The sequence below is a fragment of the Salvia miltiorrhiza genome, chromosome 1 (assembly GCF_028751815.1).
Source record: "Salvia miltiorrhiza cultivar Shanhuang (shh) chromosome 1, IMPLAD_Smil_shh, whole genome shotgun sequence".
NCBI lineage: Eukaryota > Viridiplantae > Streptophyta > Magnoliopsida > Lamiales > Lamiaceae > Salvia > Salvia miltiorrhiza.
The window spans coordinates 51208380-51232707 of NC_080387.1; the positions used below are offsets into that span (position 1 = coordinate 51208380).

General features: G+C 33.7%; 3 protein-coding genes across 11 annotated transcripts; 2 read left to right on the forward strand and 1 right to left on the reverse strand.

The window, feature by feature from the left end:
• The first annotated feature begins 12 nt into the window (after window positions 1-12).
• Window positions 13-4550, forward strand: LOC130991300 (putative late blight resistance protein homolog R1C-3). Of its 9 annotated transcripts, XR_009091125.1 has the most exons (5): window positions 14-3037; window positions 3477-3571; window positions 3661-3866; window positions 4007-4119; window positions 4346-4550. XR_009091125.1 is itself a non-coding variant. In XM_057915435.1 (3 exons), exons 1-2 carry the CDS (start codon window positions 292-294, stop codon window positions 3548-3550), a joined length of 2820 nt encoding a protein of 939 aa, XP_057771418.1. In that variant the 5' UTR covers window positions 14-291; the 3' UTR covers window positions 3551-3571; window positions 3661-4550. The 9 variants fall into 9 exon arrangements, 2 of the variants coding, with proteins under 2 accessions (XP_057771447.1, XP_057771418.1); XR_009091123.1 differs by having other exon boundaries at window positions 13-3037; window positions 3664-4119; XR_009091133.1 differs by having other exon boundaries at window positions 13-2934; window positions 3661-4119.
• A 6626-nt stretch (window positions 4551-11176) lies between these two features.
• On the forward strand, window positions 11177-12998 carry LOC130991333 (transcription factor MYB26-like). Its single transcript, XM_057915475.1, has 3 exons — window positions 11177-11463; window positions 11951-12080; window positions 12154-12998. The coding sequence occupies exons 1-3, from the start codon at window positions 11331-11333 to the stop codon at window positions 12830-12832; spliced, it is 942 nt and encodes a 313-aa protein (XP_057771458.1). The 5' UTR covers window positions 11177-11330; the 3' UTR covers window positions 12833-12998.
• A 2126-nt stretch (window positions 12999-15124) lies between these two features.
• Window positions 15125-19107, reverse strand: LOC130991338 (uncharacterized). Its single transcript, XM_057915490.1, has 10 exons — window positions 18454-19107; window positions 18023-18117; window positions 17852-17919; window positions 17702-17745; window positions 17539-17616; window positions 17303-17456; window positions 16379-16531; window positions 16183-16293; window positions 15746-15811; window positions 15125-15630 (listed from the first exon to the last, which is right to left on the reverse strand). The coding sequence occupies exons 1-10, from the start codon at window positions 18732-18734 to the stop codon at window positions 15538-15540; spliced, it is 1143 nt and encodes a 380-aa protein (XP_057771473.1). The 5' UTR covers window positions 18735-19107; the 3' UTR covers window positions 15125-15537.
• Window positions 19108-24328: the final 5221 nt, after the last annotated feature.

Consider the following 24328-nt stretch of genomic DNA (forward strand, 5'->3'; position numbering starts at 1 on the left):
ATTCCAGAATACCAGATTCTAACGAACCTGAAACTTCCAAAAGCTCATCAATTATCGATTACAGTTTCCCTCAAAATCATTCCTTCAAACTCGTCAAATTCAAAACCCCTCTCCCTCACCGCTTCTTCTCTTCATGCTGGCTAGCTCAGCTTAGTGATTGGTGAACTCTTTCGTTTGAATCGGTGGAAAGTGGGACCAAAGCATCTGTACTAGCAGCATCGTGGAGTCTTCTCCACTACTCGTTGAATATCTTAACCTAATCACGATCGAGTTAAACACAAATTAGGGATCATGGCAGCTTATGCAGCTCTGATTTCCGTTAAGCATATTCTAGATCAGCTCCAGCTTCATCCCCGCCCTCCTATCTCTCTCCACACTCAACAAGCTCAATCACTCGCTAGAAGCATTTCTTCGTTGCAAAATTTTCTCGAAGATTACAGTCCCCGCGTTGGCAACAACAGCGACGAAGCTGATGAGTTGGAGTGTCGCATCGCTGAAGCAGCTCATGCCGCTGAGGATGTTATCGAGGGGCATATAATCGATCGAATTCTCGCTGGATCAGGATCGTCTAGCGATGGCGAAGAAATCAGTTGTATTGAGTTCTATAAGAATCTGGAGAGTGTGATTGAAGATATGGATTTGATTGAGAAGGAAGTGATGCAGATTAAGGAGACAAGGGGAAATCAAGGCCAGCTGCGCAGACTCTCACCAACGCCTGCTGGCATAGGGCGTGACGTTGCGATGATAGGAGTTGATGAGACCTTGACGAAATTGATAGATATTCTCACCAGTGGAAAACCCGATCGCCAGACCATCTCGATTACAGGCATGGGCGGGATTGGTAAGACCACTCTTGCTAGAAATATTTATGAAAATCAGATTATTGAGCATCATTTTGATATTCTTGCTTGGGTTACGATATCTCAAGAATACACAAGTGAAGATATACTTTTAGAACTTGTTCTTTGTGTGAAAAGCAGCAAAGAGATGAGTATGGAAAGTTTGAGTGAGATGAGTGAGGATGAACTAGGAGAAATTTTATATAAAAGTTTATGTGGTATGAGGTATTTGATTATGATAGATGATCTTTGGGAAGTTGAGGTGTGGTATAGATTGCAACATTTTTTCCCAAATGGCAAGAATGGAAATAGAATCATGATCACCACTAGACTAGCTAACTTGGCTTTACAATTAAGCGGTTCTTACTGTCACGAGATGAATTTTCTTGATGATAACGACAGTTGGAATTTGCTCTGCGAATATGTGTTTGGGAAAGAGACTTGCCCTCTTGAGTTGGAGCATATCGGCAAGGAAATTGCAAGAAATTGCAAAGGACTTCCTCTATTTATTGTTTTGATTGGAGGGCTCTTGACAACGTCTGAGATGACTCTAGAATATTGGGAAGATATTGCAATGGATTTGATTTCAACTGTAAACTTGGAAGCAACTGAGCACTGCTTAAAAATACTTTACACGAGTTATAATCAGTTACCAGTTCATCTAAAGCCATGTTTTCTTTATATGGGAGTTTTTCCGGAGGACAGTGTGATCGTTGCATCCGAACTCATCAAACTATGGATTGCAGAGGGATTTCTTCTACCTATTGAGGGGAAGAGCTTGGAAGAAGTTGCAAAAGAGTACTTGAAAGAACTTGTTGACAGGAATCTTATTTTAGTTCATAAGTGGGGCTCTGGTGGAAAGATAAAATCATGCCAAATTCACGATCTCCTAAGGGATCTTTGTTTGAGAGAAGCTGATAAACAAAAGTTTGTTGGTGTTGTAAGGCAGCAGAATCGGAATCCCAATGGCAGAATTATCCAATGGCAATGCCGCATTCTTGTTCATTATTTGTGCAAATCAACTGTGAAATATATTTGTCCACTCATCGATGCTTTTGGATATGTGTCACCTACTCGTTCTTTGATATGGGAATTTAGTGATCTTTATTATGATACTTCTTTATATCAGGATCTTGAGGGCTATTTTAAATTGCTTTCACAGTCGCTCAAACTTAGACTGTTGAGGGTGTTTAAAATATTTGGCCGTGGACTTAGAAATGAATATAGTTTGAAAGAAATGAAATTCGCATTTTTCCAAGATATATCTAAGCTACTGAACTTGAGGTACATTTCTTATCCACAGACATGGTACTCTTTCTCCCCTTCATTGTGTCGCCTCTGGAATTTGCAGACTTTAATTGCTAGGCATACCGAGGCGGTCGCTCCTCCCGAAATATGGAAAATGCCTCTACTTAGGCATGTGGAATTCTACAGCATCTCTCTCCCAGATCCTCCCATTGATGGCTTTGTCTTGGAGAGGTTACAGACTCTCTTTACAGTCACAATTTGGGACTTCCGCAAAAAGGTGATTAAAAGAATGCCCAATATCAAGAAACTCAAGATATGTCAGGGAAAACTGGAGAGTTGGTCTGTGGACTATCTCAACAATCTTGCCTGTTTGCATAAGCTCGAATCTCTTGAAATCACTTCATTTGAAGTCGCTAACCATTTGGATTTTTGGAGCAACCTCACCCTCCCACGTTCGCTCAAGAAGTTGACTTTGTGTGGCACTCGACTCCGTTGGGAAGACATGCCGGCAAAGATAGGTTCGCTACCACATCTTCAAGTTCTCAAACTGAAACATGATTCTTTCGTTGGATCTGAGTGGGAAACAGTTGAAGGGCAGTTCTGCAAGCTCAAATCCTTGCACATTTACGGTTGTGACTTGGTATACTGGATAACAGAAAGCGCCCACTTTCCATGCCTCGAGCACCTTCAGCTTGAAGATTTGATATTGAAGGAGATCCCTTTAGCTATTGGAGAAATACCAACGCTTCTGTCAATCAAGTTGGTGAATTGCAGCACTTCTGCTGGTGTCTCTGCTACAAAAATACAAGAAGATCAACAAGAGAACTATGGGAATGATGACCTTCAGGTAGAAGTCACAAGAAGGGAACGATGGACTTCAAGTACTCGCACTTTCGCACAAAGCACTGCATTCAGTTATTGGCTTGAAAACAATGGAGGCAAGAATATGAGTGAGTTTGTTGTTATGTTTGCATTGATGTTTTTCATGCCTTACAATTCTAGTCTAGTATTTATAGGCAAAATAGATTTGATGATAGATCAGTGAAGTCTAACCTTGCATATCTATACATTCTTCCATGCTGAACTCTTTGATTCATGGCTGGTCACATTCGACTGACGGATCTTGGAAAGTCATACATGCACTTGCCAACTTGTTTCCTTGTGGATACTTACAAATTAACTTCAACATATCCCCAACTATTAGCTGCTACACACCAGTATAAAGCAAAATTACTAGATTTCGAAGCACAAGTTATTAGATTATTTTCTTTTTTCTTTTCCAAGAATGATATGTGATCTATTTATCTGCATCATGAATGTCAGAAGAAAATAAATTTGGAATTTGAGCTTTGTAAATGGTGTAGTTAAAAAAGTTGATTTGTTACGCAGGACCGGAGGAGGAAGAAATGCTGTTTCAGCATTTATCGCAGCAGGGGTTGTTGGATTCCTTCATGAATGAATAAGTTGTTCATAGAAATGTTGAGGTTGGGAATCCAATAATTGTTTCATGATCACTTGTTTTTCACTGACTGCAATTCTTGACTATTTAACTAATTTTTGCTGATGTTTCCAGTAGAAGATGGTGTCGAACTTCCTAGGCCAAAGAGTGAGGCTTTACTTTGAATGACTCAAGAAGTTGACTTGATGTGGCACTCGACTCCACCGGGAAAAGATGTTGACAAAGATCCTCTGGAGAAGTTGACTTGGTATGGCACTCGATTCCACTGGGAAGAGAATTATTTGTACGTGTGCATCATTTCTTGGGCAGCAGGAAAAAAGGTCTGTTTTAGTGAGCATTACTTCCCAAAAGAAAATAATTCGTATAACATCTCCAAAACGTCAATCACCCAACTCCATTGATAAAACTTGATATTTCAAGGTATATACACAAAAAGATATTCGTTGGCTTCTTTCTGCAGTGTTGCTGCTGACCACGGTGGCTGTGGCCGGAGATAATTTAGCTAATCTTTCTCTCTAATGAGATTTCACTTTCGTCTCTTTCAACAGATGATCAAAGATGAAAGAAACAAGCGTGAGAATTGTTTTTCCTTCTCTACAATAATTTAATCAAATCATATTTATATTGCTTAAAGCTATTACTCATTAACTTTCAATCTGAAGATTCGGAGAGCATTAGCTAGTCTTCGAAAATTTGATTTCATCAAATAAAACAATTATTAACTTGGCATTGTTATTTTCATAATTGTATTTAGACTTCAAATACACTGTTTCTAACTTTAATTCGGTGATTTTTGCAGCGTCTAATGACTTAATTTCTGGGGCACAAGTGGCGAAGAGAAATATGATACTCATAATTAGACTTTTTGTATTGATAGGATAGATTAATTATTTAATTTTTATATCATCTGTATATTTTTCAGACATGATTGTTCGTATTATTTCTTAATGGTTGTTAGTGAATAAAATTCGTTCAGTTATTTATTTATTTTATTTTTTATGTTAGCTTTAGGATAAGAGCAACTTTTTTTATTCTCATTCAATCGTGTAACATGTGTGCATCTTATCAATAATATTACAAATACTTCCTCCATTTAGCGAATCTTGAGGCAATTCTTTTCGGCACTGGAATTAAATCCGTCCATGAAAGAACTTTCTAGGAGGGAGTGACACGGATTTTAAGAAAAAATATTGTTGAACGTATTGAGAGTGGAGAAAAGGTAGTTGAGTGTATTGAGAGTGGTGAAAAAGTGTTATAATTAATATTGGAAGTTGTGAAAAGTGAAAAATAAGAGTAATTATAAATGGTGGGGTATAGTCCAAAAATAAGTAGAAAGTTTTTTTTGTGAATGTCCCAAAAAGAAAAGATATGAAGTTCTTTCTTGGACGGAGGGAATAGTATTTAGTGTGTTAAGTGTGGTAGTTGAAAAAGTGAAAAAGAGAATAAAAAGATTTTTTTTTTGCCATATAAGAAAATGACTCAAGATTCGTGAGACGGCCAAAAAAAAAATTCAAGATTCGTGGGACGGAAGGAGTACGATATATATTTTACTATTACATGTAAATACTGTAATTCAATTACTCACGGTAATTTTAACTTACTTTCTGTTTTTCCCTCTAGCTCACAAAGTCTTAAACTATTAATAAGAAATTTAAATAATATATTGAGATATAAAATATTTATCCATTAATTTTAGGGTAATATCAATTTAAATTTCAAACTATTTTCACAATATCAATTATATCTTGAAATTATCAAAAATAAATTTTAAACCTTGAATTATTGATTTTTGAGGCAGTTTTGTGTGCTCCATGAAGCACCGTGCTCCATGACACTAACACTTGCATTAAATGACACTAACACTAACACTAACACTATCTTGAAATGACACTAACACTATTTTATTTTACAAATTGAAATGACACTAACAGTATTTTGTTTTATAAATGACACCATCATGTTATATATATAACACCGTCGCGAATAACACTATCATGTTAGTATCATTTAATGCAAGTATTAGTGTCATGGAGCACGGTGCTCCATGAAGCACAGAAGAATTTGCGTTGATTTTTTATAAAGCATATCCTTGGTCATTTGAATTTTCAATTAGTAAGACATATAACACTGTAACATCCTTCAATTTACCCTTTATACAAAAAATATAAAGGAGCAATAAAGAATACCCACGTATTCTAAATGGGCCGAATTCGACCTTCCAGACCTCGGGTTTTTGGCCCAACTACAACCATGAAATTCCGATTATACCCCTGTCAAATTTAGTGATAAAAATTACGTTTAATATCGAAACATGCTTTTGAAACGAAGCAAAATTTTGCAGCTTACGTTTTCATTATGATTCCATTAAAAAAGAAATAGTTGCTGCGTAGATCAAGAGACATTGTACTTCACTTATTAAGAAGCTTCATTTAATTCTTTGGAAGGACCACATAAATTCCATCTAAGTTAACATATAAATATTATGATTGCAAAATTGATGTATCATTAACAGCACAATCATTTTTTTTTATCTTAAACCCAAAAAAATGAGGGGCAGTTTTGGAATTTGGAGCCAAGGACTATTGATTGCCTCTCTATTTTATTTCCGTTTATGTTTTATAATTTGGGTCCTTTATTTTAACATTTCTTGCCCATTTTAGGAAATGCATTTGTCTCTTGTTAAGAATTTTTGTTGCATGGTTTATTTCTTCTCTTTGAAATGTAACTAAAAGTCAACCTTGTTTAATCATTACGTGTGTCGTGACGATTATTATTATTATTATTATTATTATTATTATTATTATTATTATTATTATTATTATTATTATTATTATTATTATTATTATTATTATTATCCCACTAAAAGAGTTCAATCACTTTTATTCAATTTACATATTGTCTTTAATCTTCTTATAGGAAAGAGATGAGCTAATTTTAATGGAACAAAGAGACTATAAAAACATCTTAAATCACATGGGTTACACAACTAAACATGATTAATATTATTTTAAGAAGTGTGGATCCATTTTCTTCTAATAATCACGATTTTCAAGCAATAGCTTACGAATCACATAAAAGAGGTGCATAGGTGGTTTGTTGTAAGATACATTGGTCAAGTTTCTATCTTTTTATACTTTTTTATTAACTTTTTAAGGAGTCTCGAACTATATTTTTTTTGATATGTTAAGTACATAATTGAAATTATAATCGCAATTCATGAAAATGACAGAAATTCCGTTGCCTTGTCTTAATTTATTTTGAACCTTTTTCTGAATAATCCATATAATTAAAACGAGAAATAAAAACAAAAGTTATTTTCAGCTTCTGGCCCTTTATGGCTCATCAAATAAAGCAATGGAGTTTGCTGCAATTAATTATTGCATGTGCAACAATTAGATCGATAGTATCTTGATTTATAGTGCTATATATATATTTCCATTTCTATTTTTTCGCCTTACATCACATGACACACACATATGCATGTGTATGTATCTCAAAATACAAAAATACACACACACACACACATGATAATAAATACACATATTATAACTTTTATCAAGTTCCACTTTTGATTGATTATTTGAAACGAATTGAATAAATAAAAACATGAAAAAATCACACTCAACATTTTAGTAAGAGTGGGTATATTTTTATATGTTCTAATTATAATTAGGGAAAGATATAAATAATTTGATAATCGAATATTATTATGGCAAAATTTTATGATTCTTTTTTATGACAAAAATCTGTCGTCTTTGGTTATCTAAGTTCAATGAAAAACTTAACCATATAAATAAATATTAGCACATTTTGGTACAAAAATAAAAGCAACATCTAATTTTAAATTTCTCACCAAAAATGGCAATTGAGCTGTTGGTAGAAATTAAAACTTTTTTGCATTTCCCACGTGCAGAATTCCGGATAAAATATTACATTGAATGAACAAATAATTTTATATATTAATTACTTGAATGATCATTTTTTTTTGAAAGCTACTTGAATGGTCATTTTAAAACGAAACAACATTAAGTTCTTACTTGTGTAGCATACATGATGATGCACGCCACAGAAAAAATACATTTTTTCCCTTTAAATTATAAGATGTTATTTCAATAAACACTAGCTTTTCTTTTTATGTTCTACAAATTATGACCATATATATATAGTGTTTCGAAATATGCACCTAAAAATTATAGGGCAAAAGTTTTTACCAATGTAAAAACTGATGTGATGAAAAATGAGAATAAATTAATTTAGAACGTGACATGTAAATAAAATTGTGATGTTCATCAACGTTGTTATAATTGATATAATACAGACATATATTCTTGTGCATTATTTATAGATGATTCATATCTTATGTAATGTAGCCTCATATTCCATTTATGATCCTTATTTCTACCAAAGGCTTAAGCAAAATGAGAGTAATTTAATTAGGACTAAAACTCTATCTTCTCTACTACTTAAAAGCCAAAGAAGCAAAATTTCATGAGTTCAATGAGAATTGGGGACCAATAACAAATATGTATATTTGAAACATGGCACTATAATCATTAATCATCATTATACTTTTCATTTGGCATTATTCTTGATGTTGATCCCATATTAATGAGAAACCATTAAGGAAAAAGTGGAGTTTAATGTGGTCCTTATCCCTAATTAATATGCTTTTCTCTTTCCAGAATTTAAATCTTAATCCGGTATTTACTCTAATTAATTTGCCCTCAAAAGGTTCATATGTCTTCTGCTGATTTATTTTCCACTATTGCAAAATCCATACCCGAAGAGGAAAAAATTTCAAAAAATTAAAATAAATTTTGGTTTCTTGTTTCGATCAGAATATTCCAACCAATTCCATACATGCAAACACACATACATACAAATACATATATATGAACTCTTATAGCTTTTCAAGATTGATGGGAAATTTCCAAAAATGAATTTTGTGATGAATAAATATAAATGGAGAGAGTAATGAGCATGTGAAGCATTTTTTGGCAAAATTTTCCAATTAAAAGAAACCCTTCTTTTCTGTGTTAATAGGAGCAGAAGTAGCACATCTCTGCTAGATTCCTTTGCTAAGTTTTTTATACTGCAAAAATTGCAGAATGAAATGATGAACACAGCCAAAAACAATTAGCTACTAAAATTTACATAAATGGAACTACAAAAAGATTCCTCAACCCAAAAAAATAAAATAAAGAACTCTTGCTCAACAAAAAGATACATAGCTCATCACATTTTTTTTTCAGTTTCTTACAATTTCAGCACATGATTACAATAAAAAAGGACAGTCACAGTTAAAACCTTAAAACCAAGAAACAAGAAACTGAAGAAGAATTATCTGCTGTATTTGGAGGGAGAATACATTTATGGACCACTTTGTACAGCATAGACATACTTATTCATTTTGTAAGAAATCACCACTTATATTTTAATTTCTGGCTAACTTCTGGAGAGTACAAAAAAAATGAAAATCTAGCTTTTTTGTGTATTTGAGCTTGTTTGTGTCAATGTGGCTGTACAAGGAAATGATTGAAATTTCAAAATGGAGAGCCAATATTTAAAATTTAATTAATTTCAAGAGAGCTTGTGGGTTGTTGCATTTACATTGTTTCAGAACTGAAGTACCAAATAGGTTTGACCTGTTCAACAATTAATGCATATACGTATAGAAATATAAATATATAGGATAGAGTTGGACTAAGAGGGTGTTTGCTAAGCTTATAAGATGTTTCAAAAGCTTATAAGATGTCATTTTTAAGAGCTTATAAGTTGTCAAAGTGTTTGGATAATTGAGCTTATAAACTAGATAGAGAATTTTTTTTGTTAGAGAGAGAAAATATTTTTTTAGAGAGAGAGAATTGAAGAAAAATGAACTTAAATGATATATGATGAAAATAATAAATTATAGTTGAAAAATATTTGTAAAAAGATTGTTGCATATGAGATTATAAAAAAATAAGTTGGGGTAGAGAAACTTATTTTTTGGGGAGCTTATAAGCTCTTGGAGCTTATTTTGGGAGCTTATAAGCTGTTGATGAGCTTATTTTGTCAAACACTTTGAAGGAGCTTATAAGCTCTTAAACAGCTTATAAGTTGTTTTGAGGAGCTTATAAGTTGTTTTGAGGAGCTTATAAGCTCAGCCAAACACCCTTTAAATCCATTTTAAAATAAAAACTATGAACCGTTAAAATAGGATGAGTTCTCGGTAAAGTATGATAAATTTATTGTGAAATACGATGAATTTTAAAAATAAAAATAGAATTTTAGTCTCTCATGGAATTCAAGCCCATGTCTATGAATCCACAATAAAATTTGGTGGATTCGCTGCAGATCTATGTAAGGATTAAAAATAGTTCTTAGTTTATTTTAAAATAAATTTTATTTTATCAAATTCCTAAATATTAGTATAATGTCATAACCAAATTATTTTCTAGGTTGACTTAGTATTTTTAGTTTTTTTTTTACTAATAGTATTTTTAGTTGTTTTGTATGTGATCGAAGATTGGAAAAAGGATCTTCTAAAATGCGACCAAAAATCTATTTGTATATACTTAGCTGGAGTTGAATTTTGTGTAGTAAATGTAGTTTGCTAGTTTCATAAACCAACCAAATTTCCCCTCAAAAGATACCTTCTCATCCCTCATTTTATGTGGATCTATGTGCATATACACATCTTTCATGCATGTTACTGCAATTAGTGATCGAAATCTATTATATATATATATATATATATATATATATATATATATATATATAGAAGGGTTCAACAGAGAAGCTAAATATTGTGGAGAATAGAGAATTCGCAAAATAAAAACGAACAGATCTATAGTTTTAATGAACAGATCAATGTACCGCATGAACAAAAATTTGCCCCGGGTTCGAATCCTGCTGGTGGCGAGTTTTTCTATATTTTTATTAAATACGTCTGTTCATTACTTATGTTGATCTGTTCATAAAATATATAGATTTGTTCGTTCTCTCGAAAAAGATAATTCTCTGTTGAACTCAACCCTATATATATATATATATATATATATATATATATATATATATATATATATATATAAGAGGGGTGAAAATGAAAACTCTTAATTTAAATTGTGAACATGAGAACTATTTTTAACTCTTGAATCGCAAAAATTTACTGTAAATATATTATCTTGATGGATAAATGCAACTCTCTTCAATATTTTTAGCACAACACTGACTCTATACATCTAGTATATATTCTCAGGGTGTGTTTGCTTTTTATCCCTTTAAATAGAAGGATAACAAAAATTTATGCATTTAAATGTTTGCTTTCTTATCCCACATTTTACACAAACACCATTTTTCTTTTCTTATTTTCACTTCAAGGAAGGATAATATAATCAAAATGGAGGGATAATATTATCCTTGTATGTAGTATATATGTAGGAAGAGGAAGAAGTATGTTGAGGTTGCGCGCGCACACACACTCATTACATACATATATGTATGTATGAAAATGTGAACAGATGGGAGCAGAGGAAAACTGCATGGATGACTCGTGGACTAGAAGCCAATTCGCAGCCACTATAAAACATCTTCAACGGTTGTGACCAGCTTTTTCACCTCCAAATCAGAATCTCCTTTCTCTCTCTCTCTCTCAGATACTATACATTTCTCTCCAATAATATTCCCTCTGCACACCAACCCTCCTCTCTCTCTCTTATATACTCCATATATATATATAAAGCCTGCAGTCTGTCATCAGCTGCGATTCGGAGAAATTAAGGATATATATATATATTAAAGAAATGTCGCATCACAGCTGCTGCAACAAACAGAAAGTGAAGAGGGGGCTGTGGTCTCCCGAGGAAGATGAGAAACTCATCAACTACATCTCCACCTACGGCCATGGCTGCTGGAGCACTGTCCCAAGACTCGCAGGTCCCTCTCTCTCTCTCATTGTCACACAAATAAACCGTATATATTTTTAGATTTTTAAAAGATCAATTTTTCAGTATTCGAGTTGATTTTGCATACAAGTTTTTTTACTTGGAGGGGCTCAAGCCCCCCTCCTACTGTGTCCGCTGTTACTTACCATGGCGGACACACAAGAGCATTGTCCCAAGACTCGCAGCTCTCTCTCTCTCTCATTCACGTCAAGGGCGGACACGGAAAAAAACTTCAATAAAACTGTATATAATTTAAAACTTTTTAATTCGAAATTATTAAAGAATAGAATTTATTTTTGTTTAGCGGGGCTCGAGCCCCCTCTACTGTGTCCGCCGTTACTTATAGTGGCAACCAACGAAGGTGCTAGGGGGAGCATCAGCACCTCCAACCATTTTTTCTTTTCTTTTCTTACTATCTGTCATAAAAAGAACTCGATTGTTTGCATGTAAGAGAGATGATTTGATGTGTGTGTGTGTAGGATTACAAAGATGTGGCAAAAGCTGCAGGCTGAGATGGATCAATTACCTACGCCCTGATCTCAAGAGAGGCAATTTCACCCCACAAGAAGCTGCCCTCATCATCGAGCTCCACAGACTCTTGGGAAACAGGTAATCATCATCTCTTAATTACTTACATTTGGGAACAAACAAAAATCGAATCTTTTTTTCTTCTTTGGTATAGATGGGCTCAAATAGCCAAGCATCTTCCGGGAAGAACAGACAATGAGGTCAAGAACTTTTGGAACTCGAGCATCAAGAAGAAGATCATGGCCCATCACAACATGTCTTCTTCTGCATTGATCTCTTCTTCCAACCTCCAGCATCCTAATCTCATCATCCCAAATCATCCACAAATCGACCAAATTATAATCCCCAATTCCCAGATGGAGCAATTAGGGTTCCAAATTGATCCCAATTTGACGACCTACGCCCCCAATTTAGCCCTAATTCATCACACTTCAGCCCATAATAATTCACTCGATTCATCGGTTTCCGATCTTCAATCGTGGAGTAGTCAAGCTCTGAAACAAGATAACGGCGCCGTGCTCGGATACGACGGCGGTTACGATCAGGATTCGGCCTTGCTCGACGCTTTGATGCCGGAGCTCGCTGAAATGGCCAAAGGGCTTGAGTTTGGGGTTTCTGCAAATGCTGCTGCTGCTTCGCAAATTGAAGATGGGCTTGATTCGGGCTTCGGGCCTCTCCACCCCAACCATATCAAGAACATATCGTCGCTCATGGCGTCGTTCGTGCCCCCACCGCTCCCCGCCGCCGCGTCGCTGCCGCCGGTGACGTACCTGCCTCCGCTTCCCGGCTCTTTCGTGAGTCCTTCGAGCTGGGGAATCAACCATGGTGATTGATTGATTGATTGAAGCTTAGAGGAATTATTTAACTTGCGTTGATGGTTATGATTGTGTTGAATTCTTCTATTGAGTAATTGTAATCTTCTGCAAGAAAAATTCGTAATTTAATATTCATAATGTATGTAAATTAATTATGTGTTGCATTAAGATTTTATATTCTGCAGAACTTTGGTAATTTAATGTTCATGAAGTACGTAATTTTTTTTTTCTCCCATTTTATGCACGTTGTTACATAAAAAACGTACTATAAATGTATAAAACACAAAACTAGTGACAATATGGAATTTACAAAAAGACAGTAATTCCGATTAGAACTTAAAGTGCACCCTGTGGTGATATGATTTTTTATGCATATATCTTGCTAGTATATATTGGACTTTCCTAATTGTAACGACTCACTTTATTAATGTAATTAAAAACTACGAATCTTATAATGTATATAAAATAATTATACTTTTGTAATCTTGTAAATACACTATAATTGCATCTTTTACGAGATTCGAACAATGACCATGAAAGTGCACTCTGTGCAAATACTTTACTATAAGTTTGCAAAATCTTTATTAATTAAGTTTAAGGGTTCATGTCCATCGAGATTTCCCCGTAGAGATAGATTTAAGATTAAATATCATCCTTTCAATATTAGTGATCTAATGGTTCAAAACCAAATCAAAAATTCCAGTAATTACTCCCTTCCAACTGAAATGGATTTTTTAACTTATGTTCATGATGATAACATGCTACGTTCATAAAATAAATCTTAAAATTCATAACTAAAACTTCCTACTTGTCTGCGTTATAATTTTTCGTGCAAGGTAATTACATATGTTCATGAGAATTTTGAACTTGTGTTCATGATAATAACATGCTATGTTTATAAAATAAATACGCGAATTTTTTAAGCGTGATTGTAGATAAAAGTTCGTAAAAAACATATTAATTATATATCGTCAGATTAAGAGATTTACATGGATGAGATCTAATCTCAATTCTACAAATATATGGAAATCTCAACTGAACCTTTCTCTTAAGTTTAATTTCTAAATATATCAATGGAAAAACAACAACCCAAAAAAATTCATGTAATTAAAAGTATTTTGTAGAAAACGTAATAATGCACCAAAATAACTACAAGAAGTTTTTCTAATTATATTTACATTCATTGTGCACATTGATAATAGTATTTTTTTATTTTTTTTTGGCAAATGATACAATAAGAGCCAACAATTAAAATGTTAAACATATCGGATTCGGATCCTGGATAGTTAATCGGGTCAATAGAGAAGCTGCAGCGTGGTTCAGGATTTTGCAGGGCTCGATTCCATATATTAAATACTAGTAATTATCCTAATTTAATTATGAGTAATAATTTTTTTAATATTTTTAAAATAAACGTGAGAGAACATTCCTCAAACTTAAGTACCATTCACGATTTAGTCCTTCAAAAAAGAATGTCAAAACTGTATTCAAATCATAACTCTTAATGGGACAGATAGGAAATGTAGGCCCCAACTACTTTTTAATCTAAAATCTTTAAAAGTCAAATCTAATTTTCCAATATTCCATAACTTGGAACCCACTAATCATACAACTTTTACTTTTTTTTTGAGAATCCACAAATCATACAATTAATTAAGTTGACCCCCACATTCCATTAATTACATAATACAAAACACCCATTGAAATGAGTAATGCTAAACAGCCACATTGTGGCTACCCACAATTTACTTAAATAGAAAATAATTTAATTTATTTAACTTATTTTTTAAAATAAAAATAAGATTTAGTTATTTTATCATATTCTCTACATTATAGTTATTTTTTTGCAATTTTTTGGTAACTTTTTATTTTTATTAAAAAATAAATAAAAAATAAAAAATGCAAAAAAAAATTAAAAAAATAAGTACAATGTAGAGAATATAATAAAATAACTAAATCCTATTTTTATTTAAAAAAATAAATTAAATAAATCAAGATTATCCTTATTATATTAGTGTGTGGGTGGCCACAATGTGGCTGCATAAATTTATTGCATTGAAATAGCATATCATACGATAAACAGACAACAGTTAACAATAATCATAGGATAAAGTGATCATTATTCCCACTTTACAAAGCTCCAATTTTTCATAATTACAAAAACCTATCACCAGATTACTGATAGCACAAAAAAAGATGCAGCAAACAAACCAACATAAAAAAGCATGTAGTATTTTAATTTTGGACTCAAATATTAAAACAACATCATCACTCACAACCTGCAACAAACTCAAACTAAAATGCTCAAACTATAAGGTAAGAAAATTTCATTAACTAAAAAACCCTGTTTTTTTTCTGGCAAAGCAGAGTTTATATAACAAACCAATACACCAACCTCAAAAACCAGAATTTGAGGATAAACAAAAACACAAAATCAAGAAACAAAAAACCAACCTATGATCCAATTTTTTAGTAGTAAAGAAACTGTAGAGGTAAAAAAACAAAAGGCACTCTACACAATGCCTTGTGTCAAGTAAAACTAGCAGCGGAAGCGTTTGCCTCACAACATATGGGGAAATAAACTAAGTAGCAGCAGGAGAAATGAGGGGGAAAAAATAAATAAATACAGCCACATGGTATTAGAAAAATACATGTGACAGATGATTAAGCTCGAGGCTTCAAATGTACAAATAAGTACTGATAGCTCGACTGATCTCGTCTCCCTATTGTCCCTCTAGTACTGCAGAGCATATCCAGTTCAAAGCTGCGGCATCGGTCTCTGAATCCGCGGAAGCATATAATGGAGTGAGTGAAACCTGTTTCGAGATGCAGAAATCATTAACTCCGATTCTATCACTGTGGAAAGAGAAGAGGTATTGCCATTCACAATACACAGATTTTGCAAGAAAATGTAGCAAAAGCCAGACTTACGAAGCCATTCTCAACCGCCCTGAAATCCAGATCCTCGCCATCTTCCTTGTTATCCTTGTGCAGCATCTGAACAAATGAAATTGTCGACTCATCAAGCCAATCAACAGAACACTGCTTGGTGAAAGAATATGGTCTCGAACCGAAATGAATTTTGAATGGAGGCAAAGAAAATGAGTAATCACGAACATAATAAGAGAACTTGTTTGTTTGCGTGAGCAGATTTAAGTGGCACGTGATTGAACGAGCTCAAATTATAATAGAAAGGAGCGCGCAACAATTTGTTTTTTAAGACAAGTAATGGATCTTTTCAGGAAAGCAATTCAACAAGGATTAGGTTAGGCAACTCATGCTAAAGATCACTAATCGTGAATTTTAAAGCATAGAAAAGACATGATGATGCTGCCACACTTTCTACATCCGAACATAGGAATTTTTACCTCGGCACGGAAGTACTTGACTGTCCTTTTGAAGTCAGATTTCGCTGAAGCGCCGACTGATTCCACAACCTCAATATCCTTTTTCTGAGTTGTCAGACGCCGAGCAGCACCCTGGGGGTTAACACATGAAAAGTAACTATCACATCAAGCACTACTAATAGATAAACAACACATTGAATATTTAAAGACTACCCACAGCAGCAGATGCATCACGGCTGAGTTGGGCAATATTCAATCCCATGGCTGGCTGAGCACCGGTGAAACGTTGAGCAGCCTGGGCCCTGGTGCTGGAAACGGCTTGCCAGTTAAGAGTGGACCTCCAGTGGCTTCTCTTGGTAACTTTTATTCCCTGTTGAAACATATTGCAACGATGCATATTTTTTGTACCCAAGCAAAAGATTCGATCAGTTGTCATTATAAAACAGAACACAGTCATTCAAAATAATGCAAGCATAATTAGTAGTCAAGAACCACCAAACTCATGCTGCACTGTCCACCATTAGTTATTCGTATGAGCTGCAAAGGACCGATTCTTTTCTCAATTCCATAATGTGAAATTTGGAATTACAAACTTTTCAGTTAAGGGTTTTTATAATAGGCTGGGATAGCTTATAAAATCAAAAAGTTTTAGAGTAGGAAAATGATAAGAGTAAATTAGCTCCCCACATCAATCTATTGTGCTTCAATGGGACACATTTATAAACTCTAAAACGCTACTGTGATTAAGAAAGCTTCACATAATGAACCAAGTCAGTCAACTTCAAGTATCAAAAATCAAACATAGCATTAAGAATAGAAATACTTCATCATTTATATAATTTCTGCAAGATCAATCCCCTTAATAATTCACCATATTGCATACAAGTACAACTATTATTACGATAATCCTTGTATAAAATTCAAGCAGTAAATTCACAGAACACATGATAAAGGGATATGAAGGCCTCGTGATAATTTTGAGAAGCACAAAAAATACGAAGCAATAAGAAGTAAAATAGGGTGGTCTTTCACTTAGTTCTTTCTACTGATTAACATGAAAAACAAACATTTCAGCACCATGAATGATACACATTCAAAAAATGAAACTTTTACCAGGATGAATAAGATACTAATACCGAACCTTGTTCGCCGTGGGTGACGTTGGAACTTCCAAGTCCAATGAGAACCCTTTTGGGAAAACCCCCTTCTCTATATCTCTCAGGGCTGCCTTTATTATTGGTAAGCACACAGTCACAGCATCCTTGAAGTGGCTTTCCTCACTTTCATCCTTCTGCCTGCAATAGTTTTTTATCTAAAAGCCAATGACACACAGTCGGGGAGTAAAATTGCAAAGTACTTGCAAGGACAAGAACAAACCAGTTAAGCGATATCGATATGGATGGTACACCATAAACCAGTGCTTCCCTAGCTCCAGCAACAACACTCGAATAGAACCTAGATCACCAGATTGTCCTTATAGTATGGTTCTTACAAAAATCAATAGAACATAAGAGATTAAAATGCAAAGGCAGCAACTTACATGTGGTGTCCACAGCTCGAACCCTTGTTGATACCACTAATTACCTACACAACCAACAAGGCAAAGAAACAAGAACATCTTTGAAGAGCCAAGCAATACCTAGAATAACAGAATCGACTTCCTTAAGGTAAAATTAAAAAAGAGGCATACCAAAAGAGGCTTTGTCCATGAAAACAGTGCACCAGATAATGCTAGCGAAACACAATCCACTGGAGTTCCTGAAATATTGCATATAGCACGATGTTTGCTTCAATAATATTACACAGTCCCATATAAGTCAAATATAATCAACATTCAAAAAAGTAAAATACACAACCGTACCCGAAATTTCATAAGCAGTGGCTCCCTTAACATTAACTGAGGCTACCTCAATAGTCTCCTTAAGCGACACCGAATGCCCCGATGTCGATTTATCCCTACATGTGACCTCTAGAAAATCAGCAAAACCTCCAAAAATCAACATAGCATAAAAAATGAGATTTTTTTTAGGCTCCAGCTCGCCACAGCAAGGTCAAAGAAAAATATTCGGCATTCCACCCCCAAATAATAAAGGAAAACGCAAAGATACATTCATCAAATCACAAGATTTAAAACAACAAAGCCAAAACCATCCATATAAGCTATAGAATATCTATAGAAAAGGGGGGGCACAGATTGACGGCGCACTGAAACAATAAATTGAATCAAAATAACCGCGCAAAATCATCATTATAATAAGATAGAAAAACAAGAAAGGAGAAAAGGATTATTACGATTGAGGAACAATGACATTGACATTGTAAGCGCCTTCCGCAACGAGAGCATCGACCAGAAAAGACAGCCCGGGAGATTCAATCCCGTCGCTGTTGGTGACAAAAATCACGGGCTTTGACGAGTTATCCTCGCCCTCGGAGGACGAGGGCAGGGCCGAATCGTCGTCGGCCTTGGACGAAACGGCGTCGTCTTCGCCCGGCTTGCGATTCGCGAGAGCTTGCTGGAGATTGGATACGAGGCCGGGAGGCAGGAAGTTGTTGTTCAGCGCAGGACTTGTCATTTTCAGAGTGAAATAGGAGAGAAAAGGAAGTGGAATCTGACTGGAATGGTGATGATGATGATGATGGTGAAGAGAGAGGGGTAGATTAGGGAAAGGGGATTTGGAAATCAAAGCTCCTGTAGAGAGAGAGAGAGAGGCTATTATGAGGCAAGGGGAGAGAGAGAGCGATTCAAACGGTGGTAATTTGGCCTTTTTTGGGGGTTGTAGAGAGAGGATAATGGATATGGAGGGCTGCCATTGGCGCGTGGTGACTGGTGAGGAATCGCTTGAGCAGGTAGTTGGGATTTGAATTCGATTGTCCTAAAATAGTTTTGAATGATTAAATTATTTTTAGGAGGATTTCCACTAATTAACCAATACTATTGTCTGCGGTAGCTAAAATGGTTTACCTTCTCCTAGAAAACAAATTCCCCTCTTTATTTTTGGTCACCTATTTTTTTCCGGTTTTTATAATGAGATGTCTCATTATAAATTTTTTTTTTTGACAATATATTTTATTTCTATATTTAATACTCCATCTATTCTGTGAAGCTTGAACATTATTCTTTTTCTAATTATCTCGTGAAGCTTGAGCACTTTTCTTTTATAGCAAAAGTTTTCATCTTTATTCACATTTTCACTTCTTCACCTACCACACCTTTATCGCTTGGCTAACACACGCACACAGTTGTATGTCTCTTTAAAAAATAGTAAAATTGAAATAAAAACTTCATATAAGCTTTTTTTAAATTGTAAATTTATCATGAAAAAATGAGGGATAAACAAAATTTCACCCGTTAAATCTTTCATTTTTCCCCCTCATTTCCTACAAAATATAATTTTACCTACTCATTTATCATTTTCACTACAAATGAGAGATAATATTATCACACCGAAAATAGAGGGGTAATATTATCTCTTCTTTGTAGTGAAATGATGAATAAGTAAGAGTAATATCTATTTTTTGGGAAATAAGGGGGAAAAAATAAAAAATTAAAGAGTGAAATTTTGTTTTATCCTTTATTTTTTCATGATAAATTCATAACAAAAAATAAATAAAAACGCACCATAATTGTAAACTAATGGAAATGGATTGCGCCTTAACGAATTGAGAGTATGTGTTAAGTTTAATTATTAATTATATGTAATTCAGTTACAAAAAATATTTTAAATACGATCAATTTTATACGTGATTTGCATATTATTAAATAAAAATATAAGTTTATTTAGAGCATATAAAGGTAGGATTAATTGCATATAAATGATTGAACTTTCAATAAATTATCATTTTACACATAAATTTTAAAATCTTTATTATAAATATTCAATTATTAACGTTTTCTCATTTTGTATACTTGTTCATTTTTTCGGCTAAATTGTAGGCTCAGAATGACGTCGTTTTCATCTAACTAAACAATACGACGTTCGTTCTATTTTTTTCACACGGTCATATTTATGTCACGCAAACATATTCATGCAAAGTGAATATATTTATGCCATGTCACTATGACAAAAAAAATGGATGAATATGCTAAATGAGAAAAAATTAATAGTTCAATAATTTTAATAAAGATTTCAAAGTTCTTGTGTAAAATAAAAATTTATTGAAAATTTAGTAATTTATATTATTAACCCCCAAAAATAACGAATGGCATTAAACATCTAAGAGATAGATAGTATGGTAGAAAAATTAGAAAATCATTGAATAATATGATTTGATTTAATTTTTTCATAATTTCTATTAAATTGACACACACACACACATATATATACATATAGAGTGGATTTTGAAATTTTAAGTTTTAATTTGAGTGGGTAAAATTTATTTTTGTTATAATTATAAGAAAGTGGGTACTTTGATATATTAGCACGTATATATATATATGAACCTTTGTGGTCATGGTTATTAAATTAACAGACACACACACATATAATGTATGAGCCTTTTTTCATAATTTCTATTTTCATGTATATATATGTAATACTTGAAAGATTAAAAGTTAGAACCTTTGTCGTCATGGTTAATGTTTTACTAAAAAAAATGAAAAAATTAATTAAAAAAAAGTTGGAAAAACAAATTAGCGTACGACTTATTTCGTACTCAACAATAAATGAGACGTTGAAAATAATGGAGTATATTATAAGGGGGCAAAATCATGTTATGTGGGCACAAATGTACCATACCATGAAGCTCTTGAAATTCAATGTACAACTATTAATTACTCTCTTTCTTTCAAGTAATTACTCCTTTTTTTGCTTATCATAAATGCTGCGATGTATACAGCTTCCGTTAAATATCACATCTCTCCGATTTCTAAACTACTTTATGTTGAAGTAAATAAATACCAGAAATGGAAATCGACGGTTTAAATCGAGAATAAATTGTTATAAAGAACTAGTTAATATATAATTAATGTAGCATGTGTAAGTTTGGTTTGCGCAATGAAGATTATATATAACTCGAAATTCCTATCATATTTTGATCTGATATATAGTATATGTAATTGACTCATACATGCTGTAGTTAAAAGCAAACACATTATTTTTTCAGGGACCTTATTGTTATGTGTTGGAGCAATACTTGCATAGACGAGTGAGAATAGTGCAAAAGGAAGTATCATTGAAAATATTCTTAATTAAATAATGCTCCCTTCGTCTCAATAAAGTGGTCACCTTTCTATTTTGATTTGTCCCACTAAAAATAATCACTTTCTAAAATAGTAAAGATTTGGACTTAATTAACCCCATTAGATTAAGTTTCATTAAGCTCCTAATTTAAGCATACATTCTCTATTCTATCCAACACTTCAAAGGTTTTCATTTCATTCTCTCGTCTCTCACTCTATCCGCCGGAAATCGAAAGAGTCGGCGGTGCTTTGGTCGTCTGGAATCGACGGCAGTGGCCTTCATCGTGTGGTCGCTGAAAATCGAAGCCTCGAGCCACGATTTGGGGGCCTAGGGCTCCGGTTGGCGGCGCTTTGGTCGTCTGCCACGTCGTCGTCAGGGAGGGTGAGAGGCGGTCGCCGTGGCTTATGGAGAGGCACGAGATATGGGTGAGGGTGAGAGATAAAGTCGGAAGGGTGAGGGTGAGAGATTAAGCCAGAAGTTTTTGCTTCCAGTGGCAACGGCACGGTGAGCCGTTGTCGTTGTAAAGCAGAGATAAGCAGGGGCACCGGGGGTGTCGTGAGTAGAGAAAGGCGGCAGCGTCTCCGCCATCGCTGAGAAAAGAGGCGGCGTGAATGTCTAGATCTGATAGTGGAGGCTAGGGCACGACAACGGCTCTGCCGCTGTTGCCCAACTGAGAACGGGCGAAGAGAGAGAGATAAGAAGGCGGCGGCCTTCATTGAGGCTGTCAAAGAAGAAAGAGAAAAAGGGGGTGGTAATGTCGGCCTCGCTGGAAAAAGTGAGAAGAATTTCTTGTATTCACACAGAAATTGGAAAAGATGCAGTGAGACGAAGAAGAAGTTATGTTGAAGGAAGTCTTAATTAACTCATTAATTTTGATATACCACACTTAATTAAAACATAACAATCCATTTTTTAATCTCCGTGCTCAAAAGAAAATGGTCACTTTTTGTGGGATGAAGAAAGTAATAATAACGATAATAATAAAGACAAAAATATCTACATTAAATTTTAAAAATATGTTATAAAGTTTGAAATTATTTATTATAGTCAACATCATTAAAAGTGAAGTTTCTTCAACCCTATTTCTCTAACAAATTTAAATTATAAATTCACTAAGACTTTCAACCGTCAAAATAACCAAAAAAAGTATACATTTTTTTTGTAAGAAAAAATGGGTTGTTTATTCCCCAAACATATCCCCCATTTTCAGGAAATCCAACCATATCCTCATTCCTTGTCCAAATTCATTTTATTTTATTTTATATCTACACCTACTCCATTTAATAGTAGCTTTTTTTATTTCTATCAAATATCTGTGCGACGAATTCAAAAGAGTTAGGGCAGTGGGCCCCACCGCCCGAACCGAATCTACAATAATAAAAACACTTTTTGACTGGAGCGTGAAAAAGACCGCCCACAGTGGCGCGTGAGGTCGTCAGAGGTGATTGTACAGCACACCACGTGGCGGAGGCCCATTCGGTAGTGTTTGCAGGGAGATTTGTGTAATGATCAATCAATACGCCATTTTGATCATAATCAGAATTCAAATGCTACAATTATGCTTCTAGTGAAGTTTAGGAAATTTAGAATGGGAATGTCTCCATATTGTGCTACTCGTAATTATGATCTGGATCTTAATTGAACAAACTATAACGTTGTCTCTTTTTATCTCTCTCTCACTATATATAGAGATGAAATTGGAATAAACAATTTAAACGTTGATTTTTGCTAAATAAATTGTCAAGATTGGTTTCTATGCGAATTTTATTTTAAGGGTTTTAATGCGAATTAACGCTTCTTTATATATCAACTGTAGATTAGACATAATTCATTGATGCAGATTAAATTTCAGGAACTATTAAGAAAAACGTTTACATTCGCCTCAAAACAAAAAAAAAACGTTTACATTTGATCATTCATATATATATGTATGAAATTATGAATGAACTAAATGCTAGTGAAAAATTTTCACTTTTAAATTCGCCTTTTACCGCAAAAAGATAAGCATCTTATCATGCTTATTAACTTTAATACTTATTTTTTCACTAATGTTTTATTGTTGGAATAATACTTAATATAGTAATTATAGCCAATGTTCATAACATTTTTTTTTTCGTGAATATCATGTTTTAGGATATATTTTGAGTCATGTATGTCTATAACAGAAAAGTCCAAACAAGGTTAAACATCTTTTAAAATATTTTAAATGTGCTTTGTATATTCTAAGCATACACCATGTGCTTAATTTTTTTTTTTAAATTACTAGTTGGATACTTTAGTTATGTATTTATAAATATTAATTACAACACATTTTCATCGCTCTTAACAGGCTCAACAATTTCATCACAAAACTCGTGCCCCTACCTCCTAAAAGTTTCTACTTAATACAGAGATAGTACATGGAGTATTTTACTTAACACTTCCTTCTTCCGTTAACAAAAAATATGGTGTGATTTGAAAAGACACGAATTTTAATACTCAAATAAAAGCTAAAAATACACCAAATATTGGATTTGGTGTGACAAAAGGCATTGTACCGTGCAATTAAATGTTGAATTTTTTATAAATACTTTATCCGTTTGCATAAAATAATTTATTTTTATAATTTCTTTTCATTTTTAAAAAATTTCTATCACATGGTGTGCTTATTTTCTTCACCCACAATAATTAACTATCATTATTATCACTACTTTAGTACTTTATAAGTGGCCTATTTTTTCACTAACAATACATTTAACTGGAGTTATATTTTTATTAAAACTCATATCTGTCTCTTTATAAGACTATTTTTTGTGGACGAATGAAGTATTACACACCAATAAGGTTAAAGATACACCAGCATCACAATTTTAAAGGACAAAGTGAATAACAAAGATTTTATACAAACACATAATACAACTGTTTTGCTCAACCATAGCATAGTAAGCATGAAGACGAATTGTATCGCATTTAATCTCCAAAAACTTCAATTCAAACACAAACCTTAA

What these genes read in the sequence shown, in the direction of transcription:
- LOC130991300 (XM_057915435.1), top strand. Translation starts at nt 292, where the DNA reads ATGGCAGCTTATGCAGCTCTGATTTCCGTTAAGCATATTCTAGATCAG. An exon ending in CAATGGAGGCAAGAATATGA is followed by an intron (nt 3,038 to 3,476) that starts GTGAGTTTGTTG and finishes TTTGTTACGCAG; the next exon opens with GACCGGAGGAGGAAGAAATG.
- LOC130991333 (XM_057915475.1), top strand. Translation starts at nt 11,331, where the DNA reads ATGTCGCATCACAGCTGCTGCAACAAACAGAAAGTGAAGAGGGGGCTG. An exon ending in CACTGTCCCAAGACTCGCAG is followed by an intron (nt 11,464 to 11,950) that starts GTCCCTCTCTCT and finishes GTGTGTGTGTAG; the next exon opens with GATTACAAAGATGTGGCAAA. An exon ending in CACAGACTCTTGGGAAACAG is followed by an intron (nt 12,081 to 12,153) that starts GTAATCATCATC and finishes TCTTTGGTATAG; the next exon opens with ATGGGCTCAAATAGCCAAGC.
- LOC130991338 (XM_057915490.1), bottom strand. Translation starts at nt 18,734, where the DNA reads ATGACAAGTCCTGCGCTGAACAACAACTTCCTGCCTCCCGGCCTCGTA. An exon ending in CACTGCTTATGAAATTTCGG is followed by an intron (nt 17,920 to 18,022) that starts GTACGGTTGTGT and finishes GCAATATTTCAG; the next exon opens with GAACTCCAGTGGATTGTGTT. An exon ending in GGGCGGTTGAGAATGGCTTC is followed by an intron (nt 15,631 to 15,745) that starts GTAAGTCTGGCT and finishes ATCTCGAAACAG; the next exon opens with GTTTCACTCACTCCATTATA.